At 39.2% G+C, this 13,717-nt stretch overlaps 2 protein-coding genes and 1 pseudogene across 3 annotated transcripts; 2 read left to right on the forward strand and 1 right to left on the reverse strand.

Annotated features, from left to right (window-relative positions):
- Positions 1-1,106: 1,106 nt before the first annotated feature.
- On the forward strand, positions 1,107-1,830 carry LOC149254822 (uncharacterized). The gene is made up of 2 exons (XM_089460231.1): positions 1,107-1,383; positions 1,620-1,830. Exons 1-2 carry the CDS (start codon positions 1,122-1,124, stop codon positions 1,682-1,684), a joined length of 327 nt encoding a protein of 108 aa, XP_089316357.1. The 5' UTR covers positions 1,107-1,121; the 3' UTR covers positions 1,685-1,830.
- Positions 1,831-4,185: 2,355 nt separating this feature from the next.
- LOC149254823 (putative aquaporin PIP1-4 pseudogene) lies at positions 4,186-5,358 on the forward strand (annotated as a pseudogene).
- Positions 5,359-10,467: 5,109 nt separating this feature from the next.
- Positions 10,468-13,463, reverse strand: LOC149254824 (protein RKD5-like). Of its 2 annotated transcripts, none has more exons than XM_089460232.1 (5): positions 13,156-13,463; positions 12,798-13,065; positions 12,307-12,665; positions 11,599-12,089; positions 10,468-11,202 (listed from the first exon to the last, which is right to left on the reverse strand). In XM_089460232.1, the coding sequence occupies exons 1-5, from the start codon at positions 13,244-13,246 to the stop codon at positions 11,005-11,007; spliced, it is 1,407 nt and encodes a 468-aa protein (XP_089316358.1). In that variant the 5' UTR covers positions 13,247-13,463; the 3' UTR covers positions 10,468-11,004. The 2 variants fall into 2 exon arrangements, with proteins under 2 accessions (XP_089316358.1, XP_089316359.1); XM_089460233.1 differs by having other exon boundaries at positions 10,972-11,252.
- Between the last annotated feature and the right edge of the window lie 254 nt (positions 13,464-13,717).

The raw sequence follows: 13,717 nt of genomic DNA on the forward strand, positions 1-13,717 counted from the left end.
GTAGTCCACCTAGGCAGTAGAATGGCCCGTTTTCTGGTACCGGCCGGAAAATCGTCCGGCTCCGGCCACCGGAATGTCTTCACCCTCCACCACCCTCTAGGAGCTCCGCCACCCTCCTTCTCCGCTTCTCAGCCACCCTCCCTGGCAATCCTGACATTCCCTGCCAGGGCCTGACAAGATATCGGATTCGGATCGCAGGGAATGGGGCCTGACATCCCCTGACAGACTAGCTATTGCAGCCGCGGTGTATTGTTCGGGAGCTCCTTATTCCGGTTCCATTCGAATTGTCACCCGCGCGCTGGTATTACCCTGTTGCATAATCGCCAAGATTGCAATGCATAATTCTTGACCCGGAGAATCACTCCATTTCTTTTTCTTTCTGGTGGACCAAATTTCTTCATCATCATCAGCCTCATCATTTCCTTAGTTTTTCCTGCATTTCATGGCCATGGAGTCTTACTCGCCCTCCGAGAACTCTCGCTCTCATCTCCATCTCTGTGCTTTGGCAGTGTTTCAGAATTTGCTGAACGAAGGTACCCAATGAATTCATTTGGTTATTTCTTACTTTAATTTTATTGAAAATTCAGTCACTTGATATTTGTGTCTTTTTAATTTCAATTCAGAGTTTATCAAGAGTATTCATCTGTATCAACTGGGAGATGGCACCGTTTCCGTTGTTCAACGAGATTTTATGTTCTGCCCTAGCTCCTATAAGCAGATATGCCGTGAAAATATTCCACTTGTTCATGCTTGTGGAAAGGAGAAGTCACAGGAGTTCATGGCGAATCTGAAGGAAGGAGAAGAGCGCGGACTTTCGATTTGTATTCTCCATTATAACTGCAATCTCAGCCCTGGCAACTTCATAATTCCCAATATTCTAAACCTAGCCAGGTGGGCATTGCACGGCTTTGTTAGAAAATTATAAATAGCCTAGACTTAATCAATTAATGATTAATATATGTCTGTATATATATCTAGGTTTTCGCTATAAATTTGAATGGAGCTGCATTCGTATCCATGCAGAAACCCTACGCTGAATGCCATACCAGAACTAGCAATTGACCTCGATCGCGTTGCAAGATATGGACAAGCGGTAGATTCTTGTCACCCCCAGAAAAAAAATGGGCGAGAAAATATTAAACTGTGCATTAGCTGACACGCAGTTCAGTTTCCTTAGAATTGAGAGTTTTTGGCCTGCTATTCCTGGCTTAACAACTGTGCAGGACTGTATTGATGATGCAGTCAGTAGGTCCCCCATTGTTGTTGAATGTACTCTGCGCATCGATCAGATCGATGAGTCTTATGGCATCAGAAACATCTGCAAAGAAGATAACCCTAATTCTATCCCTAACCCCAGGCAACCAATCACCTCATACCTGAAAGGTATGCTGCTATTCTTTTCCTGTTGCTTACATTTTACTCTTTAATTTTATGAAGATACACCTAGCAGTCATCAAATTAAAGGATCCAAACCGTTGTAGTTTATGAAGGACAGGGACACTTGACATTAGTACTGCAAATGTCTGGTCATTGACTTAATGTCTGGTCATTGACTTATTTGTAGTGGCTCAGAATCACAGACAAGTATAATGCTTGCGTTTATCTTATTTGTGTGGCAGGGTGTTCATCTTGTCACCCAAATGAAGTAAGCTCAATCACTTGCAATAATTCAAGATACCTTTAAAAGGAAAACCACATTGTTGATCAGAAGTCAAGTCTAAGTATAGCAGACATGGCAGTCTTCCAGTCAATTGAATGCAGCCATGCACCACAGAGTTCAAAGAATGATGCTTCTGAGGATTCATCAATGTTATGCTGTAAGAAAACTAATGTGGACCTTCCCAGTAGTGCTGGTGTAAAAGGTAAGAAGAGAAGGGCATCAAGTGAGGAGAAAGATGAGAATAGGCAAATCCACCGAGCACCCACCCAGCATGTTGCCAACATTGCACTAAAGGATCTTGCAAAATATTTTGATGTGCCAATCACTGAAGCTTCAATGAGTTTGAAGGTAGGGCTTACAGTCTTGAAAAGGAAATGTAGAGAATTTGGCATCCCTCGCTGGCCACACAGGAAAATCAAGTCGCTTGATAGTCTCATATAGGATCTATAGGTAACTTCTACGACTTTTATATTTGCTTTAGGAGCATCTCTGTATCCTTGCAGTAACGTTATAATATCATGCACATTGAAATTGTGGTTCTTACTCAGTGAGGACACCATTCTATTATGTCATTTCATTTAACTACAAAATTATGAAAAATAGTAGAAAACTTGAAGCTAGTTCAATTCTATATTAATAAAGCGATGGTTTTATATAGATCGATGTCTTTGTTTCTATCCTCTTGATAATGGTAGCTTATGAAAGGACTAAAGATAAATTTCACTAATAAAATAAGAGAAGGCATTTGTTCAGCTACATTATGTTTATAACAAGTGATTTGTACTGTATGTTTCAGTCGGAGATAATTTTCCTATTGATTCAAATTGAATGCTTGATTTGGGGCAGGAAGAAGCCAAGAGACAAGAGAGAGAAGATAAGGCTGCAGCTATGGCAGCCATGAAAAGAACAAGAATATTGGAAACTGAGAGACAAAAGATTGAGAAGAAACCTGGAATAGACATCCAAAAATACACCAAGAGATTTCGACAGGACATATTTAAGAGAAAGCACAAGGCAAGAGCTCTTAAAAAGAAGTATGATTAAATAAAGTCTTCCGGTAGAAATCACATGTAGAAATCACATGAGAGAAGATGGAGATCCATCAGAAGAAGTTCCATCAGTTTCCACCATCCTAACATTGATGATAGATAAAGCCAGAACTTCCCCATCTACCAATTAATTATTTGTGTCTATCTTTTGTTTTTTGTGACAGAATTTTCAGCAAATAAATTCTGACAACTTCCACAGTTTATTGCCAACAAATTTGATGCAGAACGACATGAACTCTTTTTGTGGCTTGGTGCAGAAATCTTACTTCGTCAATTTTTTGTCAAAAAGACTGTGCCTATGAATGTATGAGGTGTTAAATTTCAAATGTTTGGAGATAAGTCAGTTTGGTTATTGACGATACAGATGTTTGTAACGCTATAAATTTTCAAAGTCATCAAAGCAAGGCAAGAAGTCTATTCATTGTTGCCCAAATGCTCTCAGAACATGTATATGGACAAAATATCCATCCATTAAGTGATTAATCGATATAACAGTAACATTGAAGTACCCACAAATTGCAAATTCAATTTTGAATTCTTTTATATTTAGAGGCTCTGTGGTTTGTATATCAATTACTATTTGCATGTGTTTAAGAACCAAACCCTGCTTATGTACAGATAAGCTCCTTTGTCATAGTTCTTTGGCAGCTATCATCCATCAATGTGAATCATAATTCCTTTTAACTTATGTAACTAAATCAGCCAAGATGGTATCCAACTCATCCTGTCTCTGGTTTGTCCATATCACGATCATCCAGTTCTCGGGATATTGATCCAACTGCATTGTTGAATTGTTCTGTCAGCAAGTTCAGATACTCTGACCCCGAATTTCTTGCCAGCAGATCATTTATGACTAGTACTACATTTATCTGTTTACTCTTAAATTTTCCTGCCACAGGCTCACACTACTACATTCAAATTTTCTGTTTGTCTTTAGAGATTGATTTGAATTTTGCACCTAATATGTTAATTTGTGCAATACATATCTTTTGTAAGGTGCACGTACACTGAAAAATGTAGCGACTGTGGAGCATTTGGCAATTTGTCATTTACCATTGTTTTATGCTTTTCATTCCTTGAAAGAGGATAAACTCCATAGGTTTGAGCTTTTGCAGTTTGTAACACGTCATTTATGGATATTCGTGAAGTTTATAACATGCCATTTTTTGGGAGGATGTAAACTCCATGCCTTCGAGTTTTGGCTCCGGCCACCGGAATGTCTCCACCCTCCGCCACCCTCCCTGGCAATCCTGACATTCCCTGCCCCCGGCCTGACAAAAAATCGGATTCGGATCGCAGGGAATGGGGCCTGACATCCCCTGACAGACTACTCCGATCGGGGACGAGCTATTGCAGCCGCGGTGTATCCGGAGAATCAGCGATATACCTTAACTGAATTGAACAACCAGACCTTAGCCGGTCAATTCTTCTGGTCATAAATTCTACAACAGCTAAAGTCTAGTTTTTGCATTTGCTGCACTATTTTGGCTTTGTTTCGACTGAGTTCAGACAGTCTCAGAATCCTCTGGTTCTTTGTGTTGAAATGGAAGGAAAAGAAGAAGACGTTAAGCTCGGGGCGAACAAGTATTCCGAGAGGCAGCCGCTGGGGACTGCGGCACAGATGAGGGAAAAGGATTACAAGGAGCCGGATCCCGCGCCACTGTTCGAACCCGGGGAGTTGGCGTCATGGTCCTTCTGGAGGGCGGGTATTGCAGAGTTCATGGCGACTTTCTTGTTTCTTTACGTCACGATCCTCACGGTCATGGGTGTCAAGAGGGCCGACAATGTTTGCACTGGATCTGTTGGAATTCAGGGGATTGCATGGGCCTTTGGGGGAATGATCTTCTGTCTCGTCTATTGCACAGCCGGTATTTCAGGTGGTCACATTAACCCAGCAGTGACCTTTGGGCTGTTCTTGGCCAGAAAGCTGTCTCTGCCCCGGGCTGTGTTCTACATGATATGTCAGTGCTTGGGAGCCATCTGTGGCGCTGGTGTTGTGAAGGGCTTCATGGAAGGCGAGTACCAAGCGGACGGTGGAGGTGCTAACTCTGTGGCTCATGGCTACACCAAGGGAGATGGCTTGGGTGCTGAGATTGTGGGAACCTTCGTTCTGGTCTACACCGTTTTCTCTGCTACCGATGCCAAACGAAGCGCCCGGGACTCTCACGTTCCTCTGCTAGCACCACTTCCAATAGGGTTTGCAGTTTTTCTGGTTCACCTTGCCACAATTCCCATCACTGGAACTGGCATCAACCCTGCCCGAAGCTTGGGAGCTGCCATCATCTACAACAAGTCTCATGTTTGGGATGACCATTGGATTTTCTGGGTCGGTCCATTCTTGGGCGCTGGCTTGGCAGCTATTTACCACCAGATGATCATTCGTGCCATTCCCTTCAAAACTCGCTCCTAGAAACAGCCCAGCCTAGCCCAGCATATTGGAGAGGGGGCTTAAACTTTAAGGCTGAGAGGTCTGTTAACGCATGTGTATTGTCGTCTGATAAATGGTTTTACAGGATGGATGATATCCATATATTATGTTTTAAGTGTGATTTAGGCCAGCGGAAGCCACTGGCAGATTCTGCTCTCGTGGGCTTCAGTGGAGTGTATTATTCCTCTCACTGTAAAATAATGGACACTTTGGTTGTTGCACTCAGTGGGTCTGTCTGTAAATTTCGTCTTTATCTTCTTTTTTAATGGAAGTTATAGCCAGTGTGGTTGAAAAAAAAGTCTAGTTTCTGGAACAGCTAATTCTGGTTTCTGAAACGAGTTTAACGAACAACAGGCGTGACTTCAGTTAGGAATACCATCTTCTCTGGTTTCTTTTCATTTATATAACATACATTGTTATTGTTATTATCGTGCCTGAATGATATAGTGTGTTCATTCCTTACCATCTGTGAGTGATTTAATAGCTTTCATCGTTATCATCATCTTTGAATTTTATAAAATCTTCTGTTTCTGTCTTCATTGCATTCTTTCCTGATATCTGCAATGCAAAAGAAAAGTAAGGGAGCCATCAACAGCAGGGGCTGTCATAAAATGTCATGCGCAGAAGAGGATTCAGGGTACTCCCCACTTGAGAGAATATTTACAGGATGTACCCACTTTTGGAAATCCTCTTATGCATAACCAGTATTTTCGCCCCATTGAAGGGTTTTTTGTGACTGAGAACGATATGGTAATGGAGGACATTGTTGTGGATATCCAGACAATGTCAAGGGAAACACAAGTACTATATCACAGAGCAGGGCCTCGGTCTGAGATACGTTTTAGCCCTGATGAAGTCCATGCTGCCATTGTTACATGTGGGAGGTTATCACCTGGCGTTAACGCAGTCATCAGAGAGCTTGTAATTGGTCTCTGGTTTCGGTATGGAGTAAGGGATATAAGAGGGATCAGGTCAGGCTATCGTGGGTTTTATTCATCACTACTCCTTTTCATTATGAATCAACATGTCTCTAGTGGAATCATATCCACCAATAATGTTTCCTATTATGGTCTTTGCCAAGTCAATTGATTTAGAGAATGACCCCAGGTCATTTAGGACTACTATGAGCAAAAGCTTGAGCGAGTGAACTGCGATGACAAATTCATAAATGGCTAGTACTGACCTCCAAAGCCAAGGTGAGAATGTCGGTGCTTGATAAGAATGGAGCTACATTTGAGCCCTTGGCTTATGAGCTCAAAATTGAACTCAAATCATAAAGAGATTCTATTTAATGTCAATAGCATTCTTACAGATCCCCCCACACCTTGATGGCTATTAGTACTCTGCTTCTAGCAGCTAATGAGGCTAAGGCAACCAATGTTGTCGATAACTGGCATTCTGCTTGCTGGCTACTAGAAGGCCGTGGATGAACACTACCTATGGCATTGCTGCTAGCAACTAGCCCTCATCTAGTCAATTACGTACTTACCTCTAGTGATTCTAAAAAATGAGATGCAACCAATGCCCTTATTTGCCATTAACTCATCATTTACTCCTATTTTAGTTGATCCACATGGTACTTAATGGCTTTGCACAAGAATAACAATTAGTTCTTGACTCAATAGTTCTTGAATCTTCAAAGTATCAAGATTCACGTTAGCACATCCAAAAAGTCATTGTGACATGTCGCTGTCTTTGCCGTTGAACCTTGGTGTGTGGTCTGGCATGCCACATTCTTCACCGCTGAACCACAACCCCATTAGCCTTTTCATAGATAATGGCTAAATGCTTTAATGTAATTACAATCTGATGGACTTAGAACCTTTAGACCTTCACGGATTATCAAGGGATTACTGGCCAGCCTATTTTTATGTGGTTGACATGATTTATTAACTTGACTGGAGATGCTAAGTGAAATTTTCAGGATGCAATTTTTAATATGAACCCCATGAAGGGTATCCTATTTATTGTTGTGAGTGTTTTATAGAAATCACATTTTCTGATATCTCCAAACTTCAAAGTGATTAACTGATTGTCTTGTCTTAACTTAAACAGGGTGCACAATTTGATTGATAACAACTATAATATATGTGTGAAAGTAGCTCATCTGCAGAATAGGTACTATTGAAGGATGAGCATAAAGTAACAGGAATTGCCACAAAATCTGAGTAGGGCAGTGAACCTCTCCACTCATGTTTAGATTCCAACTCGGATGACAGTTAAAATGAATGATTTCATAACTTAAGCCTTCAGACCTAGCAATAATAATCATAAAGCATACATGTATCAAACCCAATTGGGCTATCAAGTATTATTGATTGATAAAGACACCAAATCTCTGTAAACTTCAAAGAGCTGTTGAAATAGTTCCCTATTAAGCAGATGTGAAATCACTACACATCAGAACTTGAAGTCCCTAGATTTATTAATGAAGTCTTCTTGTACGACTAATAAATTTATCTGAGCTCAGATATAGCTAGATTCCATGACGTCAGAATTAAGAGGGCATAGATATGCTTCATCTAGGTCATTAAGGGAATTGCTTCATCTAGGTCATTATCCATATCTAACACAAACAAAGATTGATTTCACGGTGGTGTTTTCCAAGAATGTATATGAATAATGAAAAATGCACCTGTTTAAAGCTACTATGGCTTTGTTTAATTTAACATTCCATGTAAACTGATAAAATAAACTAACAGTTGTTTATTCAAAGAAACTCAGTTAACGAGATTAATATGTTTCCAGAGGCACAAATATGACAATTATCGATAGTACATAACACAAACTTAACCTGAAAATGTGTACTGAAGTTTCAATGGATGTTTCCAATTCAACTATAACTGGGCTTCAATTATTGACTTCGAAAAACCACAAATCTACATCTGGTCATCTTATACCCATGATTTGAGAGATTCAATCAATATTTAACAAAATATATTTTCTATATTTCCCAATCATTTGTGTCATGAGATGATATAAAACTATGATGATGTCAACATTGTAGTATGTTACTATGCCAAGAAATTTGAGGCTGGAGGCCTATAACCCTCCTCAATGTCTCCCACAAGGTTATTACAAACATTTTAAGAAAAATGTCATAGTGACCAAATCACTCTCTTTGTTTAATGCTTTAGAAAAGCAAATAACCGTATTCTATTACCGTGCCACAACTAAATGATATACAGACAGAATCAATAAGAGCCATGCTAAATATGAGCTATAACTCATTCATATAGTTGAATTACCAATGTCAAGCCATTCATAGGCAAATATAAAAGAGATCTGTTCACTTCCATTCCAACACTGTTTGTTCACTTTATCAAATCCTTTGACAGTCTATTACCCACTACAACACTGTTTGTTCCTCTGAAGATTCATTTGCAGATTTCAAGAATCTGTTCACTTCCATTCCTGCCCTTCCAGAGATGTAGTGTATAGATACAAAAGGAAGTTACAAATTTACAACATACACTTTTTAAGCTTGAAATGAAGCCATAGAAAATGGATGCACCGTTAGAATTATTATTCAAAATTTCTCATTTTGTGACCAAATCACACTCTTTGTTTAATGCTTTAGAAAAGCAAATAACCGTATTCTATTACCGTGCCACAACTAAATGATATACAGACAGAATCAATAAGAGCCATGCTAAATATGAGCTATAACTCATTCATATAGTTGAATTACCAATGTCAAGCCATTCATAGGCAAATATAAAAGAGATCAATGCTGGTCCATAAGGCAGAGTAGAAAAGAAAAAAAAAGGTACCTTAGATCACTAATTCACTCACTGAATGCTAAAAGGGACTAAAACAAGTATATAAGCAATGGGTGAAACTGTACACAGAATTGAACATCTTCATTTAATCTCAATCTAGTTCTCACATTTAGGTTTCTAAAATATGTGAACATGTCTTTGATCAACCAGAGTTTGTTGATGGAGAGGCAAATCACTTCAACAATTTCATAAAGGTGACTTAGACACTATAACCTTGATATGAGATTCAATCAATATTTAACAAAATATATTTTCTATATTTCCCAATCATTTGTGTCATGAGATGATATAAAACTATGATGATGTCAACATTGTAGTATGTTACTATGCCAAGAAATTTGAGGCTGGAGGCCTATAACCCTCCTCAATGTCTCCCACAAGGTTATTACAAACATTTTAAGAAAATGATTCAAGTCGCAAGCTTCCAAAATCATAAGAAAGAATATTATCACCTTGCAAAGCATCAAATTGGCCAGGGAGATGAGTAAGAAGGCTCACTTCCTTGAATTTGATCTTGACAAGTCATATAATATAATTAAGTGAGGATTTATTGTAAGCATGCTACATGGGTTAGATTTTGTTTAGCAAAGCAATCAACACCCTTTTCTTTGATTTTTGGTAGACTACTCCCTTTGGCCCGAAAGCCAACCCCTATTACATTGAAAATGATCAACTTTACAGAGAAATAAAGCTACCAGCTTTAAGGAATGAAATCCTAACAATAAACTAAAATAAAACAATCTGTACTATAAGAGTTATGTATCAAGACTGATTATGCCTTTGATAAGCTCCAAGTCGGATTATTAGCCTCTGTCAAGGCATGCTACAAACCGGATAAACTCGAAGAAATTGAGTTTACCATCTATCAAAAAATGGCATGTTCCAAACTTGACAGAACTCGAAGGCATGGAGTTTACATCCTCCCAAAAAATGGCATGTTATAAACTTCACGAATATCCATAAATGACGTGTTACAAACTGCAAAAGCTCAAACCTATGGAGTTTATCCTCTTTCAAGGAATGAAAAGCATAAAACAATGGTAAATGACAAATTGGCAAATGCTCCACAGTCGCTACATTTTTCAGTGTACATGCACCTTACAAAAGATATGTATTGCACAAATTAACATATTAGGTGCAAAATTCAAATCAATCTCTAAAGACAAACAGAAAATTTGAATGTAGTAGTGTGAGCCTGTGGCAGGAAAATTTAAGAGTAAACAGATAAATGTAGTACTAGTCATAAATGATCTGCCGGCAAGAAATTTGGGGTCAGAGTATCTGAACTTGCTGACAGAACAATTCAACAATGCAGTTGGATCAATATCCCGAGAACTGGATGATCGTGATATGGACAAACCAGAGACAGGATGAGTTGGATACCAGCTTGGCTGATTTAGTTACATAAGTTAAAAGGAATTATGATTCACATTGATGGATGATAGCTGCCAAAGAACTATGACAAAGGAGCTTATCTGTACATAAGCAGGGTTTGGTTCTTAAACACATGCAAATAGTAATTGATATACAAACCACAGAGCCTCTAAATATAAAAGAATTCAAAATTGAATTTGCAATTTGTGGGTACTTCAATGTTACTGTTATATCGATTAATCACTTAATGGATGGATATTTTGTCCATATACATGTTCTGAGAGCATTTGGGCAACAATGAATAGACTTCTTGCCTTGCTTTGATGACTTTGAAAATTTATAGCGTTACAAACATCTGTATCGTCAATAACCAAACTGACTTATCTCCAAAAATTTGAAATTTAACACCTCATACAATCATAAGCACAGTCTTTTTGACAAAAAATTGACGAAGTAAGATTTCTGCACCAAGCCACAAAAAGAGTTCATGTCGTTCTGCATCAAATTTGTTGGCAATAAACTGTGAAAGTTGTCAGAATTTATTTGCTGAAATTTCTGTCACAAAAAACAAAAGATAGACACAAATAATTAATTGGTAGATGGGGAAGTTCTGGCTTTATCTATCATCAATGTTAGGATGGTGGAAACTGATGGAACTTCTTCTGATGGATCTCCATCTTCTCTCATGTGATTTCTACCGGAAGACTTTGTTTAATCATACTTCTTTTTAAGAGCTCTTGCCTTGTGCTTTCTCTTAAATATGTCCTGTCGAAATCTCTTGGTGTCTTTTTGGATGTCTATTCCAGGTTTCTTCTCAATCTTTTGTCTCTCAGTTTCCAATATTCTTGTTCTTTTCATGGCTGCCATAGCTGCAGCCTTATCTTCTCTCTCCTGTCTCTTGGCTTCTTCCTGCCCCAAATCAAGCATTCAATTTGAATCAATAGGAAAATTATCTCCGACTGAAACATACAGTACAAATCACTTGTTATAAACATAATGTAGCTGAACAAATGCCTTCTCTTATTTTATTAGTGAAATTTATCTTTAGTCCTTTCATAAGCTACCATTATCAAGAGGATAGAAACAAAGACATCGATCTATATAAAACCATCGCTTTATTAATATAGAATTGAACTAGCTTCAAGTTTTCTACTATTTTTCATAATTTTGTAGTTAAATGAAATGACATAATAGAATGGTGTCCTCACTGAGTAAGAACCACAATTTCAATGTGCATGATATTATAACGTTAGTGCAAGGATACAGAGATGCTCCTAAAGCAAATATAAAAGCCGTAGAAGTTACCTGTAGATCCTGTATGAGACTATCAAGCGACTTGATTTTCCTGTGTGGCCAGCGAGGGATGCCAAATTCTCTACATTTCCTTTTCAAGACTGTAAGCCCTACCTTCAAACTCCTTGAAGCTTCAGTGATTGGCACATCAAAATATTTTGCAAGATCCTTCAGTGCAATGTTGGCAACACGCTGGGTGGGTGCTCGGTGGATTTGCCTATTCTCATCTTTCTCCTCACTTGATGCCCTTCTCTTCTTACCTTTTACACCAGCACTACTGGGAAGGTCCACATTAGTTTTCTTACAGCATAACATTGATGAATCCTCAGAAGCATCATTCTTTGAACTCTGTGGTGCATGGCTGCATTCAATTGACTGGAAGACTGCCATGTCTGCTATACTTAGACTTGACTTCTGATCAGCAGTGTGGTTTTCCTTTTCAAGGTATCTTGAATTATTGCAAGTGATTGAGCTTACTTCATTTGGGTGACAAGATGAACACCCTGCCACACAAATAAGATAAACGCAAGCATTATACTTGTCTGTGATTCTGAGCCACTACAAATAAGTCAATGACCAGACATTTGCAGTACTAATGTCAAGTGTCCCTGTCCTTCATAAACTACAACGGTTTGGATCCTTTAATTTGATGACTGCTAGGTGTATCTTCATAAAATTAAAGAGTAAAATGTAAGCAACAGGAAAAGAATAGCAGCATACCTTTCAGGTATGAGGTGATTGGTTGCCTGGGGTTAGGGATAGAATTAGGGTTATCTTCTTTGCAGATGTTTCTGATGCCATAAGACTCATCGATCTGATCGATGCGCAGAGTACATTCAACAACAATGGGGGACCTACTGACTGCATCATCAATACAGTCCTGCACAGTTGTTAAGCCAGGAATAGCAGGCCAAAAACTCTCAATGCTAAGGAAACTGGACTGCGTGTCAGCTAATGCACAGTTTAATATTTTCTCGCCCATTTTTTTCTGAGGGTGAGAAGAATCTACCGCTTGTCCGTATCTTGCAACGCGATCGAGGTCAATTGCTAGTTCTGGTATGGCATTCAGCGCAGGGTTTCTGCATGGATACGAATGCAGCTCCATTCAAATTTATAGTGAAAACCTAGATATATATACAGACATATATTAATCATTAATTGATTAAGTCTAGGCTATTTATAATTTTCTAACAAAGCCGTGCAATGCCCACCTGGCTAGGTTTAGAATATTGGGAATTATGAAGTTGCCAGGGCTGAGATTGCAGTTATAATGGAGAATACAAATCCAAAGTCCGCGCTCTTCTCCTTCCTTCAGATTCGCCATGAACTCCTGTGCCTTCTCCTTTCCACAAGCATGAACAAGTGGAATATTGTCACGGCATATCTGCTTATAGGAGCTGGGGCAGAACATAAACTCTCGTTGAACAGCGGAAACGGTGCCATCTCCCAGTTGATACAGATGAATACTCTTGATAAGCTCTGAATTGAAATTAAAAAGACCCAAATATCAAGTGACTGAATTTTCAATAAAATTAAAGTAAGAAATAACCAAATGAATTCATTGGGTACCTTCGTTCAGCAAATTCTGAAACACTGCCAAAGCACAGAGATGGAGATGAGAGCGAGAGTTCTCGGAGGGCGAGTAAGACTCCATGGCCATGAAATGCAGGAAAAACTAAGGAAATGATGAGGCTGATGATGAAGAAATTTGGTCCACCAGAAAGAAAAAGAAATGGAGTGATTCTCCGGGTCAAGAATTATGCATTGCAATCTTGGCGATTATGCAACAGGGTAATACCAGCGCGCGGGTGACAATTCGAATGGAACCGGAATAAGGAGCTCCCGAACAATACACCGCCGCTGCAATAACTAGTCTGTCAGGGGATGTCAGGCCCCATTCCCTGCGATCCGAATCCGATATCTTGTCAGGCCCTGGCAGGGAATGTCAGGATTTCCAGGGAAGGTGGCTGAGAAGCCGAGAAGCCCTGGCAGGGAATGTCAGGATTTCCAGGGAAGGTGGCTGAGAAGCCGAGAAGGAGGGTGAAGACATTCCGGTAGTCGGAAGATTTTCAAACTTCGAATACTGTTCTAGCACTTTTGGAATAAATTGATTTAAATGAATATTAAAACT

Source organism: Pinus tabuliformis, chromosome 7 (genome assembly GCF_031772625.1).
Source record: "Pinus tabuliformis cultivar Carrire ecotype Pingquan chromosome 7, CPIR1, whole genome shotgun sequence".
NCBI classification, from domain to species: Eukaryota; Viridiplantae; Streptophyta; class Pinopsida; order Pinales; family Pinaceae; genus Pinus; species Pinus tabuliformis.